This window comes from Mustela nivalis (genome assembly GCF_964662115.1).
Source record: "Mustela nivalis genome assembly, chromosome: 6".
NCBI classification, from domain to species: Eukaryota; Metazoa; Chordata; class Mammalia; order Carnivora; family Mustelidae; genus Mustela; species Mustela nivalis.
This window is the reverse complement of record NC_139025.1, coordinates 41,894,010-41,913,226: the sequence shown is the minus strand read 5'-3', so window position 1 is coordinate 41,913,226 and position 19,217 is coordinate 41,894,010. Positions and strand designations below refer to the sequence as shown.

Sequence of the window (19,217 nt, the reverse complement as noted above, 5' to 3'; positions counted from 1 at the left end):
CAAGTCCCAGGAGAAATCTACCTGCTGGAAAGGTTGTTTCCTCTCTCTGGAATACTCCCACCCTCCATATTTTTTGAACATAGTCAGCCTTCAGCTAACCTTACCCTCACCCTGTTTTGCATGTCTCTTTGTCTTTAAGACTGAGGTATGTAATTTTACATTTGGGGGAATATCCATCATTATTTTGGTTAGTACTGGGTGGTTGGATATACTGTAAGATCCCCTATATCCGATGGCCTGGAATATATCCACAGCCCAAACTTCCTTTTCTTGAAAATAAAGGAGTCAGGCTAAAAATGAGATCCGAGGATGCTTTCAGCTCTAAAATTGCTATATCCTCGGGTTAGAGTTTCTCACACGGAAGCATGTGGCCTAAATGCGTCATCCTCATTATTAAAGATACCATAGTACTAAATGGGCTCTGATCTCCTGAAATACCCCTGCAGTTTAAGAACAGATCCCAGTTTCCTCCTTTGCTTCGTACCCAAAATTCTACCTTCCCTCTCATGGTCTTCATCTGGGCTCTCCCGGAAACAGAACCCAAGACAAAGCCTTCACTGAAGCAGTTTGTTTGAAAACATGATCTCAGGGAATAGGAGCAGAAGGCAGAGGAGTGGAAAGTGAAAGAGGAACAGGATTCTCAAGGACGTTTAATAGGTTGGCCATCATTGCAGGTGACTAGAAGCCTCTCCCAGCAGATCTCCAAGGAGCCCTGAAAATTGCAACTCCAAAAGAGGAAGCATTTATCTATCAACCCTCGTCCCCACTGGCCAAAGGTGGCCCCTCATATGTGTGAGTCCCCCATACCCGAACATGGATCTGATTCCCCAGGTGTGGTGTCGGGACACTCCAGCATCAGAAAAATGAGAAAGTCAAGCATGAGGCTTGTCCCCGTCAAGTTGCATCCATGCAAAGCTGATGAAAGCCTGCACAGGCCTGGTGACCACAGAAGAGGCAAAAGCAGGAGATCTGGACAGAATATGTCATCAGATACAATCCATGTCTCATGCTTGTTTATGCCTCTCTTTAAATTCACTCTATCATAGTCCCCTTCCAGCTGTCAGTCAGCCATAATCTCTGCAAAAAATGGTCGCTGTTGATCTTCCTCCATCTCCCATGTGGATTCCTCCCACCCTTGGCCAGCATCCTGGCTGGTCTAGGTTGCTTGCCTGGAGGGTGACCTTGGGTATGAGAATTTTATCCCAATACACAGATGAATCTCCTAAAACACTATCACAGAGGCATTGCTGGCTTTCACGAGATTCCTTGTGTTGATTGATGATGGACAGACTTGACCTGATCATTTTCCTCATTTTCTTATTTCAAAGCTTCCAGTGCAGTCTAAAACCACCAGCCAACTCAATCCTTACAACCACCATAATTCCCATAGGGCTTACAGACCACAGCCATCACACACCTGATACTCTGCCTTCTGCTAGCCCCCCATCCCAATCCACCACAGCTAAGAGTCTTAGTCACCGAGATGCTGCTGGCCAGGTATCACCACTCCACCTACCACCAATAAGAGGGTCCTTATTATCTCTGTCTGGGGAGGAGTCACACTCCAAAATTCCAGTCCCAGCTATTGAAGCCTGGGTTTCCCAAAAGCAGAGCCTGAGACAAAGTCTTGCATGCAGTTTGCAGCAAAATAGGAAAAGAAAGAATACAAGGAAGGGTTCTCGTGGCACACTGCAGTGGACAACCCAGCACTCTATCCTAAGAGACACTCTGAGGAGCCCTCATGAATGAATCTGAGACTTAGCCACATAAGCAATGAAAGGTGAGAGACTTCACTCATCAGTCTCCATCCCCATCGGCTAAGGCCTGCTATATTAGTTTCCAGGTCATCCACGTGTGAGTGCAGGGCAAGGCCCCACAGCAACACATACCACGACACAGAAGCCAACCGCAGCAGGAAGAGAGGTGGGCGGTGCGTGCCAGAGATGACGAACAACCTGGGGGAATCCTGTGCAGAGCTGACTGCTGCTGCAGGGGCTGTCATAAACGCTAGGACCCAGAGTGACACGGGAGGGTCCCATACAGCCCCTTTAAGATAGTCTTGGGTTCCAGTTTGCCCAGGAGCATCCCTGTTTTGCCGATTGCCCCATCATAATTATTAAGTGTCCCTTTTTGCTCTCAAATGTTCAAATCATAAAGATATGGTCCCTTTGCTCTTTCTTTCTCACAAACACACACATACTTTAAGAAGCACACACACAAAAATTCCCACCAGAATTATGTTTTCAAACTTGTTTCTTCTTCTTCTTCTTTTTTTTTTTAAATTTTTCTACTGCCCTCTGAAGAAAAGTCTCTGGATAGAATGTACTTTGTCTTTAGTGAAGCAAATAGACCCAAAGAAACCACCTTCTACTAATTCTTTAACTGAGGAATAGATCCTACTCCACGCCGATTTATTTTTTTTAATATTTTTTATTTTTTCATTTGAGAGAGAGAGCACAGCAGGGGAAGGGATGGAGGGAGAGGGAGAAGCAGGCTCCCCGCTGAGCAAGGAGCCAGATGTGGGGCTCGATCCCAGAACCTGGAGATCATGACCTGAGCCAAGGCAGACCCTCAACCATCCGAGCCACCCAGGAGCCCCCATTTTATTTTAATATCCTTAATTTAACAAAGTAGTGCATTGCACAAGTCTAATCAGAACAATACTCCTCTTTTGAGTTAGAAGAATCATGTTAAGCAATGCCAAGTACCATAACCATAGGCAAAAGCCTTGTGGATCTAGAAACCAAGAGTATATAAACATAGCACATTTTCAACTTTTAAAATGTGGTGGCTGTTGTAATAGGACAGATTTTCTCATGACATTCCGTAAGTCTCACATCACAAATACTGTTTTTATTTCAGAACCAAACATATGTATTTGCAAGCTATACAATTATTTTAGATCACTGTGATAAAACTGAATTTACTAACTCAAGAACTGCAAACGATTTCTCCAATAAATGATAGACGCTAATTCCAAACAATTTTGAATAACTGGATTGTCTGTTGAACACTACTTACTAAAGCAAGGTGTTTGTATGGCCCCAGGCATTCATTCAATGATTTCCAGATGTAATTCAATATGCAGTCTTCTTCTTTCTCGGCTCCTCATCTTGAAGCCCTTGGGAGATGGAGCATCAACCTTGTATGGACTGAGTATATGTCCACACATACATACAAAAATGTATATGTTGAATCTCTTACTCCCAGTGTGATGGTTATTAGGAAGTGGGGCCTTAAGGAAATAATTGGGTTTCCATTAGGCCATAAATGTGGAGCACCCATGATGGGCTTAGCACCCTTATAAGGAGACAGAGAGACACTAGAGCTCTCTCTCTCAATACCAGGAGAGGATACAGCAAAAAGGCAGGCATCCGTGAGCCAGAAAGAAGGTTCTCAGCAGAACCCACCAGGCTGGCCTCTGCATCTTGGACTCACCAGCCTCTAGAATTGTGAGAAATGAATGTTGCCGTTTAAGCCACCGGTCTATGGTATTTTGTTACATCAGCCCAAAGTGACAGGCACTACCCCAAAGCCAATATTCACTGTGGGCTAATATAAAAATTGAATACTTTAAAAAATTTGAGGCAAAATGATGGCCAAAGTGCAGTGTAGTTTCTGCAGCATGGAAAAATAATCAACACAATGGCTATTAGAGGTCTTATTATATATTTCTGTTGTCAGGATCATGATTTGCTGTAAGTGAGAGCTCCGTCATCAGGAGAGTCACGGGTGACCAAGGGTGCCTATCTCATTGAGCTTTGGTATGAATTCAGTGAGTTTTCCCTTATAAAGCATTGAGCACAGCATTCATCCCACAGCAACGGCCCAGTAAATGTTCGTGATTTTATTATCCATAAATAGAAATAAATGTGAATTGCACTCACATTTTTTAGTTCACATTTTATTCTCATAGCATAAAACTCACCTATCTAATAAGAACCCAGAACTGAACTTTAAATAAAAAGATCCTTGTGGGGGTGCCTGGGTGGCTCAGTGGGTTAAGCCTCTGACTTCGGCTCAGGTCGTGATCTCGGGTCCTGGGATCGAGTCCCGCATCAAGGGTCTCTTCTCAGCAGGGAGCCTGCTTCCTCCTCTCTCTCTGCCGGTGTCTCTGCCTACTTGTGATCTCTGTCTGTCAAGTAAATAAATAAAATCCTTTAAAAAAAAAAAAAAAGGCCCTTGTGGTTTAGAGTAGAAAATAAGTAAGACCTCAAATCATTTATTTGTAAGACATTTTCCCAGCTGCTTTTGGTTGACTCCAGACCTTGAACATGAACAGAAATGTGTCCTGAAGAGCATCGTCTTCCTGGTTTAGATTCAAAGTTCACCAAGTGCTTATGCCATTCTATTTTCATCTAGTAATACCTAATGAACAAGAATCCACTTTGATAGCCAAAGAAAATATTATTAGAATAAAGCTCATGGGTTTTATTGTGTGCCTTATTTAATCTCATATCCTACTCTGTGCAAGAAATTTGGAGGGTATGAGCTAGTGGAAACATTTATATAGGTCTTGGTCACATGGACAGCCAGGCTCCATTAACTGTTTTTAAAGGCACCTAAAATTTTAGGAAGATGTGGAGAGGGAATGTGAAAAGCTGAGATTTCTCTTTATAACAATGACAGAGAGAAGAAAACAATGGGCATAACAGTGAACATTTGCCCATTTAACCTTAGCCAAGTGAAACCAAATAAAGAAAATACATGTGCGCTATAATGAATGACACAAAAACACTAATTAAATTCAAGAGAATTGAACTGAACCATTCAGGTCGCTGTAGTCAATTTAGGTCATTACAGCAAGTGTATTCTTTCCCGTTATTTCTCCCACTACCACGTAGTATCTACAGTCATGGGAATTCAGTCTTACCTCTAATTATAAAAGCTCACAACCTTCGCTTTGGCAGCAAAGGCAGAGAGGATGGTCTTCTCCAATCCCTCAGAGTGCAGGAATGTGACATTAGCCTATGGGCACTGTGTTTACAGAGACGTTTCCCTTTTCAACTCGCGTTTCATTTACATCATACATAAGTGTCTTAAGGTACTGGACAGTCACAGACAATCAAATACCAAATAAATCTGAATGAGAAAAAAACAGCTTATTCATTCAAATACAACCTTGGGATTTTCACAAGCTCTTAAACAGCCATGAAAAACTGTAGCTCTAGGGAGGTAGCAAGATAGCATGTAAATTATAATCCTTTTGTGTACAAATGAAAGTAGGTATACAGAAGATATCATAAACACACAGAGAAAAAGACGAGAAATATTCAGTCTAAAATGTTCCCCATGGTTGTCTCTGGGGAGTGGGACTAAAATGATCATTATTTTTTTTTTTCTCATGCTTTTCTGCATTTCCTCAATCCTACATTGTTGCCCTGAGCCCTCCAGAATCCAGCCTTGGGTTGACATGGCAACCCTGGAATACTTGCTTTATTTTTCATCTGCTAAGGAAGATTAACCACTTGATGATCACCCATGACAAGTGTCAAAAGTTCACAGAAGCCTCTCAGCACCAGGAGACGGACCCTGCCTCGCTCCAAGGCTGCACCCAACCCCCCCAACGTATCCTCACACAGAGCAGCCTCCGAAGAAGACTGTTGGGCTTGTTTTTAAGAAAAACAAGATCCTACGGAGTGGGCTGGTGTGGGTGGGGAAACTGGAGGAAGGTGCTCGAAGGGTATAAACTTCCAGTTATAAGATAAATAAGTCCTAGAGACGAAATGTTCCACAGGATGACTATAGTTACCACAGTCGTGTGGTGTACTTGGAAGTTGCAAAGACCCTAAAAGTTCTCATCACAAGGAGAACACATTTTTTGGTGACTCTGTGAGGAGACAGCTGTTAACTGAACTTATCGGGGTAATCACTTGCCAACACGTGTTTAACCAAATACATCGGAAACTTACACAGGGCTGTTAAGTCAACTCTATCTCAGTAAAACTGAAAAAAAAGAGTAAAATAAAAAATAGAAAACCCTTCCATAGGTATAAAATGCATAAAGTTGGTTCTTATGAATAAAAAAATGAATATAAAACAAGATCCAGAACTTCTGTTCCCATTTCAACAAATAAGAAACCTACTAATCTTTTCCAAGCAAGATAGGCAGCCAGATCGTAGATCGTAATTCATACCTAGGGCTCAACCAAAGTAATATAATCCCTTAAAGGTATTTGGAGCTTTTCAGGATGTTTTCCTTTAAGTTTTATTAAATTTAAAATTATGTCTTTGGAACCTCTCATTGAAAGTTTCACAGAATGACCACAAACTTATATACACTATGTGGAAAGTTGAAGCAGCCTACACATTTTTTGGCAGCCATGTAAGTTAATTTCTTTCAGGCTGGCTATGCTGAGATAACACAAGGTCAGTCTTCCAGAAGCCAGGACCCTAGACACCATGGTATCTGGAGAGCCTCAAAAGTGCCATGACCACGGTCAGCTTTAACCACTGTCTTTTCCCTCATCTCCACATCTAAGTAACCCCTGAGTCCTTCTGCTTCCCTGCTCTGAACACCTCTCAGAGCCATCCTCCCTCCATGCACTCCTGCAATCTTGGTCCCGGTCATATTCATCTCTCACCAGTCCCTGACTGGTGTCCCTGACTCTACTTTAACCTTGCCAACCCAGTTTTCCCATGCACTCCACCCTGATCACACCATAAGATCTTTCCACGCCTCCATGCCCTCAAAATAAAGTCCTAATTCCTTGATACAACCAAGCACTCTTTGGGATCAGCCTCGTATTTTGTACTGCATGTGTCCCCCGTACTCCAGCCCCTCAACTCCTTAATATACCCAGCACTCCAGACATACTTAACTCCTTGATCTCTCACCCCTGACTTTTCCATCATCTCTCACTGCTGGCTTCTTCTGCACATGAGGTTCCCTGGCTGGGGGACCCCCATTCCATTCCCCTCTTTACCTCACTAACCCTAATTCAGCCCCCTGGCTTCAGGTGCTTCTGGCTCTAGAGAAACCTTGCCAATCGTGGAAGGGTTAGATGCTCCTTTTCTGGATCCGATCCTGCCCCTGTATAAAAAGGCCCATTTATTCATCCCTCACTCGTTCATTACCTCTTTCTGGTCATGGAGGGCTCACCTTGCTTCCCCTGCTCTTAAGACACTGCCAGATACATAAAAGACATTGAGTAAATACTGATTAAGTAAAAACCAATAACATCACAGTGCTCTTGGTTTGCCAAACATAGACTCTCTAAGCATCCTCTTTCTCCTTGACACAGACCTTTGGAGATGGAACCAGGCAATTGTAGAACCATTACAGATTTCTTTTCTTTTCTTTTTTTTTTTTTTTAAGATTTTATTTATTTACTTGACAGACAGAGATCACAAGGAGGCAGAGAAGCAGGCAGAGGAGGAAGCAAGCTCCCTGCTGAGCAGAGAGCCCGATGCAGGGCTTGATCCCAGGACCCTGGCCAAAGGCCCAACCCACTGAGCCATCCAGGCGCCCCCATTACAGACTTCTCCTCCTTTCCCTTAACTCTTATACAAAGAAGGAAATAGGGGAAAACTGATCAGTGGAGATCTTGTACCAAAATTCCTTTTTGGAAGATAAAGGGCTTGAATCATCTGGTATCCAAACATATTTCTGTTCCTGGAAGACAACTTATATTTTCCTACATGTATATTTTAGTCTGTTTGATCATGAAGACATTGGCAACCATGTGAACTCCATGGCTATGCTGTGAGGCATAAAACTGGAGAAATGTTTCAAATGCTATTGGTCCCCCCTCCTTTATTTTGCTGCGAATTAAGAAGAAAAGATGGAGATGCATAGTACACTGCTAATAAAAGCCCCAGGGTCCTAACCCAATACCAGGTTCAGTCTTTGAAGAACCACCTCCAGGGTAAATGACCACCTCAAGGTAATAAAAGAACCCAAGTGAGCACTCCATTAGCCTTCCATTCTGCTTGTATGTACCTTGTTCCCATACCTAGAAACTCCGAGAAGTGGGGGGAGGATATTCTCCCTATAGTTAATTCTTCTGTCTCTATTCCTTCTCAGTTCCTCTATCCTTATCGCACAAAAGGTTATACCTCTCAACAAAATCAATCTTGAACTTCAAATCTGGAGAATGCAGTCTTAGAATGAGCATGTATATGGTCTATTACAAATTATGAGTGGTCAATATTTTTATTATTGCTCCTGTTGCTTCTTGAGAAAGATCTTTGCTTTAACAAATGGAAGATTTGAGAGGGTTTTTTTTTTTTTAAACCCCAATTTTGTTTTGTGTTTTTAAGCATACTAGTACAAAGGAGCATAGGATTGGTCTCTTTGTAGGTTTGCTGCTCTTTCCTGGAGGAAATTTCTTTCTTCTTTCTTTCTTCATCCCTTCTTTCCTCTCCTTTATCCTGCATCCACATAGCAGAAATTTAAGTTAATTAATAGGGAATTAGATGTATCAATTACCCAAAAGAGGGTAAAAACAATGCATTTGTATAGCTAACAGTGGCTTCCAAAGTAAATGCTGATTTTTGCCTCGGGTAGAACTTAAGCAACAGAATTATGTTTCCAGCTACGTTGACTGCCACAACTGATCCTTAGCAGAGCAAACAGACCCCAGAAAGGTCTGCGTCTTCTGGGGGACGCTAAACATACAAATAAGGAGCTTTCATTAGGTCAGCACGATTATTTTGTTTTCAAATGATTTCCTATTCCTAGAGATTTATATTTAGTTATTTGAACTCTGTGTAATTAAGAGAGATATTTAACTGAGCTTAGGGTTACTTAAAGTAATGAAGCTCCTTTAGTCGAATCGATCTCGGGCTTCAACGCCCTCCCACTCGTGTCCACTCTACCTGGTATAGCACTTCCTTTGAGGGAAAGGATGAAAACAAATTTAGATTCAGGGCACCTTCCCCCATGAATGGTCTGCCTCATTTGTCTTTTTCTCCTTGATTCTCCTTTATCATTTTTCCAAGCATCAGTCTACTAGGCCTGTATCAGACCAGTAAGCCTCGTCTAGCTCATTCCAAGCATTTTGTGCTGTGTTTATATCTGCATTGCATCAAGATTTTTTTCCATCTTCTTCTACTCACACTTCTTCCCTCGCAACCATACCTTCACATACCCTACAAAGCAGAGACTTCTTTCCCAACAGATTTCCCTGTAGATAGATAGATAACAAAACCTATCTTGCCAAAAGGCCACGCAGCTAAAAACTTGTACCAGACAATATACCTGACTCCCCAAAGCTGCTTTTTGGCTGCTGATAGAAACACTGATCGTTCATATCCACAGAAATCATGATGCCTGTGGATGATCTGAGACTTCTCTCTCCAAGTGTTGTGTATGATCCCAAATAAGGGGTTTCATCTGGATAGCCACATGAAGGAGGTATCTGGAGGAGTGCGGAGAGAAGCACCAGACATTCAGAATGTTCTATGTTGCTCTACCTCATTTTCTGGTATCTCTGTAATGTTTGACTTTTAGGTCTTAGGACTTTAAAAAAAAAAAAAGAAAGAAAGAAAGAATAAACTTTGACTGACGATGTTAAATCTACTTTAAACGTTTTCTAAGACGGTGCTTTAAAATTTCCCCCACAATACTGTTGACCTATGTGAGATGCAGGTACTTTCAGAAATGTCCCTGGAAGACTGTATCTGAGGCAGTTTATGAGCTGAAGCCAAGGCTAAAGCATTGCTAAGGGAATCTGTTTCCCTGGGATACTAATTAACTCCAAATATTGCATATAAATTAAACCAGCAGCTACTGAAAGAAGCAACTTACAGGAGAGGAAAATCTGAATGGGTTTAAAAGAAAAGTACTGGGGCGCCTGGGTGGCTCAGTGGGTTAAAGCCTCTGCCTTCAGCTCAGGTCATGATCCCAGGGTCCTGGGATGGAGCCCCGAATTGGGCTCTCTGCTCAGCAGGGAGCCTGCTTCCCCTCCTCTCTCTCTGCCTGCCTCTCTGCCTGCTTGTGATCTCTGTCAAATAAATAAATAAAATCTTTAAAAAAAAAATGAAAAAGAAAAGAAAAGCACTATCTTCTGATTTGAGAAAAAAGGCATCAGGGACACGGGAAGAACCCTTTTCCTTCTGACCCAGCATTCTATTTTCTTTCTAGAACCTTCTACCCTTTACTCTTTCCTTTTGTTTTCCTTTCTCCACATTGGCAGGTGTGATTTATTGGATCACTGACTAGGGAAAGGGTTTCTTCCCCAAGGGGATCTGTTCTCTCTTGTCTCTTTAATAAGGAAGCTGTTCTCTAGATAGGTGCCCTCCCGGGTCTACTCTCTAACTCTTCGGTATAAGAATCCCAAACTCCTCCCTGGAGATTCTGACTCAGTGGGTCTAGGGCAGGGCTTTGGAATCTGTGTGTTGCCCAGTTATGGCTCTTAGGAGCCAAAGTCTGGGAAACACTGCCTCCTCTTCTAAGAATAAGACACAGTCCCTGCCCCTGCACTGGGGCATGTACAGGTGTGAGGGGGTAAATACGGTTCAGAAGAGAAGTTGTTAGCCACTGAAGCCTGCAGCCTACAGCACACCTGCCAGACAGCTTTTCTTGTTTTCCTGCTAAATGGCTTAAGCTTAGTTGCTGGAATCAAGAGTTGCCTTTTTTATTTTGAATGTGCAAATAGAAGGAGATAAATCACTTATTTTAGATAAACCTACTGCTGCCTGACTTCCTACTTTTAATTGGACTACAGTATAACCACTCACTAGCCAGCACCTTCTTGGGGGGGCAACACCCTTAATCTTGGGCTTTGTTTTGAACATGACGACCTTTTCTGATCCTCTCAATAACTTCAGCCAAGCTCATCCAAGGCAGGGAGGAAAACAGCCAAAATAAACACATCCATGGGACCTCCACCATCCCAGGTGTTGAAATGGGTTTGTATAGAAATCCGCTGTGATCTAAGTCATCTCCTTTTCTTCTAACAGTCACCTGTCCCAAAAAAGGACTGCATAGACATTTCTGTTGAGACCTAAAGGCACATGCATGTTATCCCCACAGCCTTCTGGAATAAATGAAAATAGTGTCCATTATTTGTGGCTTTATCCCTCTACAGTTTGAAAGTTCAACCACTTAGGCATGATCTAGTTAAAACTATAGACTATGAGTAGCCCGAGGCATTAATAGCCACCAGCATTGCCCATCACCCACGTGTTGCTGAATGAAATGACCTATTGTGGGTTTGCTAAAAATAGCTTGTCGAGAATACAGAAACAGTAACACCACGTCATGCCCACCTCCCCTAACCTTAGGAACATTTACAGCAAGAGGCTGCTCTAAGAAAAGGTGAACATACCCTATGCAATAGCAGAATGTCTCTGCTCATGAAATTAGAAATTACTTCTGAGTGTCATGGTTCTGAATTTCATTTTTCAAACTTGACCTTGAGCTTATTTATCAATTATTTCCATTTGATTGTACAGAAGCCTCTCACTTCTCTTGACCAATTTCACACATTTGCTTACATCTCTTAGCAAAAAAAAAAAAAAAAAAGAAAGAAATTAATTAATCAAAACATTCTTGTAAGCCAGCTATCATTCAAGAATGGATTCCAGAAAGGTTTCTCTATTAGTTCTCTAGAGATGATACTTAAATCTCTGTGGCTGCGAAGGAAATCGTGAGGTAGGAGAGGCAAGGACTCATGTACAAGGGACGTTAGTAAGGCATCGTTCACTTAACATCACTTAACAAAGACAGAAATTCATGTGAAATGGTCCTTGGCCAACCAACTACACCTGACTCTTGAACAACACAGGGGTTCAGGGTGTCAAACCCCGGCACAGCTGAAAATCCACATATAAATTTTGACTCCCCAAAATCTCTACTAAGAGCCTACCATTGACCAGAAGCCTTACTGGTAACATAAACAGCCAATGAACATATACCTCATATGTAATATGTTTTATATACTGTGTTCTTATAATCAGTCAGCTAGAGAAAAGAAAATGCTAAGAAAATCACAAGGAAGAGAAAACCCGTTTACAGTACTGTACTGTCTTGAAAAAAATCCACACACAAGTGGACCCGTGTAGCACAGTCCCATGCTGTTCAAAGGTCTTCTGTATTTCCTTAGAATCTTGGTTTTAAAGGACTCTGAAATGTCAGTGCTTCCTGAAAAGTATGGGGAAGGGCACTGAATTGATGATAGGGATACACGGTTTTGAGCCCAAGAGGGTTCTTGTCCTGAATGATCCTAGGGATACTTTTGGATAATCATTTCTCTTCTCTCCTTCAGTTCTGTCTCCATTCAAATGGAAGAAAAATATATATATATGTCCTACCCCATACAGTAGCTCTAAGGAATGACTGTGCAGCTCGCCTCCAATACAGTAGATCAGGTTCCAAGGGATGTGAACGAGTTCTCCATGTGTCAAGCGCTAAGGAGAGGGTTACCAGGAACCTTTAGTCTTCTATGAAATGAGCCAAGTCTTTACCTAAAAGTTCAACTCAAATATCAATATTCAAAAGATAGGACAAGGACTTTCATTCCAAAAGAAATGTGAAATAATCTAGCATAGGCCAACATCCCCAAAAACGGGATGCCCTGAAAAAAGCTGGGACTCTGACCACTGAGGCCACATATACCACAGAACATCCATCTTCCCATTAAAGCCAACTAAGGACCAATGGTGGCTCCATCATTCCATAGCCAAGACCCCAGGAGTAGCAAAGCAAGGCTCTGAATAATTCACAATAGTGAATGGTAGACAGGAATGCTCTGAGAGCTTACCTACCTCATCTTCTTCTTGATTTCTTGCTTATTTCTTCTTGCAAAGTCAAATGATACACAAAAAGAACACCTCTTAGTGATAAACATGTAAGCATCTATTGATATGTCTGTCAGAGTCAATTACACTATCAAGAAAGCAAGTTTACATTAAGACCGAGTCCATTTAATGTATTATTTCTGGTGCATTTTTTTTCCTGCCGTGAATGAGAATAAGATGGAAGATGCAAAATAATAAAACTGGAAGACCGGAGCATGGAATGCAAGATAGATACAAATTTACACATAACCCTAATGCACCGAGAGATCTTCTGGACAAGGAAGGTTTTGTTCCAACTTGCTGCTTGTTTTGATGAAAATGTACGATGTACCATGGCCCAGAAGCCTACAGCCTCCAGTGGGCCCAACGCAGTCGTCATGAGCTATTCTCTGTTAGGATTTCGATTTCAGAGTCAACGTATGCCTTGGCAGCAATAATCATTATGCTTAGTGCAGGTAAACCAAGGAAAAGGCCCTTTGGAAAAATACAAAATATTTACCTAGCAACTCCTAGTGAACCACATGTGTGCTGCATACTGATGAGTGGTAGCCTATGTTTCTGGAAAATTCACTACGGAAGAAAAACAAACACGGCTCTATACAGTAAGGCTACAACATATGCCTATGCAGCTCAGGACAAGAGAAATCTACTACTGCCCGGCAGAAAACGAGCCCGGTGGCCTGACAGCCGTGATGTGGCAGGCTGACTTTCTTCTTTTGTCCCCAAAATAAACAATAAAATAATAAGACAAGTGAATATCCCAGGGAAACTTCCCGTCTGATTCAAAACTCATCTTCAGAGCTGTCGGCTAAGAGCATGACTCGGTCTTGCATGCTGTTGAATTCTCTCTGCTGGAGAAAGAGAAACAGAAGAGCATTAAGCCCTTTCTGCTGCAGAGCAAAACTGAAAAACAGGCCCCAGCGGCTGCTAAGGCAAACCACTGGGCGTGTCAATACCGTTCCTGCCTCATTAAGCCCCGTGTGCTTTATTAAGCAAATCAGCAAAGCAGTGCATGTTCTGAAACGGCTGAGGTTTTGCTGTTGTGGTCTCCATACCTTTCTTTTATGCCTTTTGAAGCCGTTTCTCCTTCGGCGATTCATAACCTTAATGCTGTAGAGAGCTCCCAAGATGAACAGGGCACCGGCTATCCCGACCCCTACAGGAACCAGCATCCCAGACATGTAGCCAGCCTGCAGGGAAAAGGAGGCGTCCATTAGGAGGCTACATTGACCACAGCCCAGGGTTTCTCCTTTCTGCCGGATGGCAGCAGGCTTTTAATACCTGGAATTCTCCTACTTGCTTTGTCATAAAATAGCACCTGGAATAAAGGTACCTTTTAGGGAGAAGGCAAGAGAGAGAACAGTAGGACTATTTGGGGAAAGTTCAAGTATTTAGAAGAAGTACTGAAATTAATCACCCAGACCTCGTGGCACCTAGAGCTGCTTGGTTATGCACATTTGTCAACATCAGGTTTTGGTGGCAGAAGAATAATTTGTATCAAAGATGGATGAAGCAAGGTTCTGAGAATGCCAAGACTATTAAAATACTATAAATCGGAAATATCAGCCAGAGACAAACTCCAAGGGGGGCGAGGGAGGGGCCTTGACATTGGTGGACTGCCATCTCACAATCTCAGCTGCCTTACAGTAAGAAAGGGAAGAGGAAGGATGCTCGGTGTTGGGGGCACAGGCAGAAAAGACAAGGAGGGGAGAGGGTATACACCTAAGGTGGGATTTATAGGAAAGGAGAAATCTGCCCAGTGGACAAGACCAAAGTTGGTGCTTGGGAGGGAATTCTGAGCATCCCCAGTCCCCAAAGTAAAGAAGGAACAGAGAAAGGTGCAAAGATCACTACCAGCAACAGTGGCACTTCCAAAAGAACCTGGAGGTGTCTGGTATCTGGTGTTGTCTCCAATGTCCCCAAGGTGTCTCTATGGATACATTGGTTCTAAGTGAGCACCATCATGTCTACACATCCCTCGGCTTAGGTGAGTAGCTCCAGATCTTCCCAAGCTCAGGGGAAGGCCATCAACCTAAAGGTGCTCCCTCCATCTTGGCCGATATGACACCTCGGGGACCACAGCATCATGTACTTACCTGGAGCCCTTTCACGGAGGAACATGACACTGGTTTGCCCTTGAAGAAGGCCCCTGCTAGAAGCCTACCCAGACAAAATACATAAAAAATTAAAATTTTTAGGTTTTAGAGGGTCATTATGCGGGGGTGGGGAGGAGCCCACGCGTCTGTTCATTTGTTTGACTATTTCTAAAATTTCTAATATAGGACAAACTATTTCAAGTACCTTTCAGAATGAGCCAAAATCTGAGAGGGACATAGAATAAAGTTTTTTTAAAAAGTGCTGAAGTGTGCAGACTGTGATGCTTTCCCGGCGTTTCCAAGAGTAAATCAGAGGATTACACGAGCCCTTCTACAATTGTAGCTCCCCCTCCGTGCATACAGCCAGCTCACTCACTGGTTCTGTTTTCCAGAGTCTTGTGTTAGGGCAGAACATGGAAATTTTTCCATTAATTTGAGAACAATAGCATTGTTCATCAGCATACTAAGTGTTTTTCTCCAAGAAACAAAGCCCAGTCACTTTTCAACAAATTAATATGCTTTGCAGAAACCTAAACTTTTTCTGAAGTTCTTCCAAATCTACTTAAGGGCTTATAAAACTGTAATTTTCCATTTGGGAAAATACTGGCCAAGGGCAAAGTCTTGGTACTCTCATAAGAGCTGTGAATATATTGCTTTAAAACCACCATTCCCAATACATGGAAACAAATGTACGTATTGAAATATGATCAACTTTAAGCCCCGTAGATTAGACTCGAAAGAAGTGTACATCAGAGGGTGATAACTTGAGCTGTCAGAAGTTTGGCTTGATCAAACTCTGTGTGGGTCTCCTTGTGCTGTGTAACTTCACCCCACACCCAAGAGCATGACTATTCTAACATGTGTCACTCTTTCTCATACTTCTTATTTACACATTTTAATTTCTAGTTTCTAAAGCTTTAATTGGGAGATGGAGAGGAGAAGTGAGTTGGGGGAAATTGGAGGGGGAGACAAACCATGAGAAACTGTGGACTCTAAGAAACAAACTGAGTTTCAGAGGGGAGGTGAGCCTGGGAGTTGGGTGAGCCTGGTGGTGGATATTGAGGAGGGCACGTATTGCATGGAGCACTGGATGAGATGCATAAACAATGAACTATGGATTACTAAAAAAAAAAATTTAATTTAATTTATTTTTTTAATCATGCAGATTTCACCAAAATTCAATTAATCTCTCTCTCCCCTCTTTTGTCCCCTCGTGAGTGTGCGCACGCGCTGTGTTTGAAATTATGTTAAAAAATGTGATCCAAAAAAATAAAAATAAAAGATGCAATCCAAGTAACCTCTCTTCTTCCAATATATATATATATATTTTTAAAGATTTTATTTATTTGACAGAGAGAGATCACAAGTAGGCAGAGAGGCAGGCAGAGAGAGAGAGAGAGAGGGAAGCAGGCTCCCCGCTGAGCAGAGAGCCTGATGTGGGACTCGATCCCAGGACCCCGAGATCATGACCTGAGCCGAAGGCAGCGGTTTAACCCACTAAGCCACCCAGGCGCCCCCTTCCAATATATTTTAACCATTCTTCTTTCAACACTAATAGAGAATAGGCTCTTCTTTTAGAATTGACCATGACTTGGAGCACCTGAGTGGCTTAATCAGTTAAGTGTCTACCTTCAGCTCAGGTCATGATCCCAGGGTCCTGGGATCAAGCCCCAAGTCGGGCTCCCAGCTCAGTGGGGAGTCTCCTTATTCCTCTACCCCTCACCTCTCCCAATTCAGGCTCATGCGCTCTCTCTCATAAATAAATTAAAATTTTTTTAAAAGAATTTCCCATGACTTGTTTCCTACACAGATGAAAACAAATAAGACCCATAAACATATTTTCTAAGTTATAAACCCTGCCTAGCGCCTCTTCTCTGGTCAGAATCACTGGACGTTCAAGTACCTGCACAGATAACAGCCTGAGAAGGACATAGCTGCGCCTGTGTATACTCTGAGTGAGAATGCATAACTTGAGTCTCATCATGAGGAAACACACAATAAACCTAAAATGAAGACTATTCTATTTTTTTAAAGGACTATATTTTTTTGAAAGTCAGTGTCATGAAAGACAAAAGATGGCTATAAAAATGTTCAAGAGTATAGGAAAATAATGAATCATGACAACTAAATGTGTTACATTACCCTAGACTAGATCCTATACTGGAGAAGAAAAATGCTTTTAGAAAGGTATTTTGAGTTTGTTGAAAAAAACTGAAATATAGATGCCAGATTTGATAAAAATTACTGTATCAATGTTAAATGCACTCAAGCTGGAAACTGTACCATATCCACTAACAGAATATTCCCAATTGTAGGAAATACACACTAAAGCGTTTGGAGTAAAAGCACCATGGAATATGCAACTTATTCTCAAATAGTTCAGAATTTAAAAAAAAAAAAAAAAAAAAAAAGGAGGCAGAGATGGGCAGACAGACCAGCAAATGATAAACAAAATGAGGTAAAATATTACAAACAAGTACATCTGGGTAAAAAGTATGGGGCATTCTTTGTACCTATTCTTATATCTTTTTGTTTTAATAAAAGTGAAAACAGTTCCAAATAAAAAAGTTTTGCATTTTTAAAGTAGATTGTAAGTCAAAATATGACTAGATCTAGTTAATTTTAGTTTGTGTTAGTGTTGGGTTTTTGTTGGCTTTGTATTACATTCATGAGAAAGGTATCCTTCTTTCTTAGAATAATGTATTGGTTCAGAAACATCTGTTTTCAAGAAAAGTATAAGAAAACCTAACAATATGCTGTACTGTCTCAAGTCTGCTGAGTTAGGACAATGCCCTTACATTGCTTTGCAACAGTGGCTCTTAGACTTGAGCATCTATCAAAATTGCCAGCAAGACTTGTTGAAACAGACTGCTGGGCTCTGTTCGTAGAGTTTATGACTCAGTAGGTATAGGGTGGGGCCCAAGAATTGCATTTCTAGCAAGTTCCCAGGTGATGCTGATGCTGCCGGTCCAGACCACACTTGAGATTTGGTGCTATGCAATATAGACTGGATCATCCTTTTTCTGGGTTATTTCCTAAAACTAGAAGAAACAGAATGATCTTGATGAAAAACAACAGGGTTGGTCTTTATGACCCAACTAAAGTTGCTATGCCTCTCAATTTTGAGAAGCATTTTAGATGTTGAAAAGACATACATACCAATAGGAAGCCAAGTTAGGATTGGCCTAACAAGCATGACTAACTTGGACATTAAGATGGAAAGAAGAGTAATGATGGAGTGAGTACAGGGACTGACCCTCAGAGGCCAGTCACCTCTTCTTCCAGAGCAAGAACCTCCCATTTCAGCTGGGCTCAGAGTAACAATCACTGCTCCCTGACTTCTGTGCAGCTGGCTGTGACCGTGTGATCTATTGCACTCAGATGAGAATACATTAGTGGCAGGTACAGCTTCCCAACATGCTCTTCAAGAGGGAAGCACAGCCTTCATCCCCCATGCTTTGAGAATGAGAGTGCCTTTAGTTTCCCTTTTAATAGGGAACAGGTGTCTTTGCCTTCCCATTTCCTCCATCCCCTGGCTAGAATTTGGACCTAGCTAAGCTGGAACTGCCATCCAGGACCTTTAGGTGACCTTGGGAATGAAGATGACAAACAGTAGAGCATCAAATATAAGGAGCCCGAGCCCCTGTCACAGTGTTGCTCCCCATTAATACTTGACTGCTACCTCCAGACTCATAAATGAGAGACAAACTTCTATCCTGGTTAAGCCAGTGTCATTGGGGTTCACGGTCATTCATAGCTAATCTTAATCCTCGCTTAAACCTAGCAGACAAAGAGGGAGAAACGGACTCCCTGCTGAGCAGGGAGCTGGACATGGGGTCTTGATCCCAGGACCCTGGGATCATGATCTGAGCCAAAGGCAGACGCTTAACCGAATGAAACACCCCGGCATTCCCAGAACTTTTTAGAACACTATTCTTTCTAGAGCCAAACTAACTTTGCAGAAATACCAATATTAGGTACAACTGAATAACACTAAACTGAGAAGATGTCCTGGTTGGCCAAAGAGCCAGTTAAATAAATATTTAGTTTCCAGTTCTAAGGGATTCTGTGACTTTCATTAAAGAGGCAATAGTTTTGCTCTCAAATCGTTTCTGAAGAAAATGACTAACAAGACTTTTATGGATGAGAGTCAACTAACTAGCTAGCTAAGGGGGTGGGGAGCACGAGAACAAGAAGAGGAAGATAAATACATGTACACACATACGTGTGTGTACACCTAGGAAGGCATGTCACATCTAAGTGTAGAATTTTTTAATCACATGGGAAGAGGGAATCTTGGAAAGATTATGGTGAATCCTTCCAAGAAAAAGTCAAAATATTAAGAAATAGGCATCAAATAAGCCAAACACAGTTAGA

General features: G+C 42.0%; 2 protein-coding genes across 4 annotated transcripts in view; both read right to left on the bottom strand.

Annotated features, from left to right (window-relative positions):
• Positions 1 to 19,217, bottom strand: part of TIMM9 (translocase of inner mitochondrial membrane 9) — a 906,959-nt gene that overhangs the window by 544,483 nt on the left and 343,259 nt on the right. The window lies entirely within an intron of this gene.
• Positions 12,781 to 19,217, bottom strand: part of ARMH4 (armadillo like helical domain containing 4) — a 117,944-nt gene continuing 111,507 nt past the window's right edge. Inside the window, exons 7-8 of the mRNA XM_082735061.1 lie at positions 13,800 to 13,934; positions 12,781 to 13,595 (exon numbers count right to left, since the gene is read on the bottom strand). Of these exons, the coding sequence (XP_082591187.1) occupies positions 13,527 to 13,595; positions 13,800 to 13,934 (204 nt within the window). The 3' untranslated portion in view covers positions 12,781 to 13,526. The remainder of the gene's footprint in view (positions 13,596 to 13,799; positions 13,935 to 19,217) is intronic.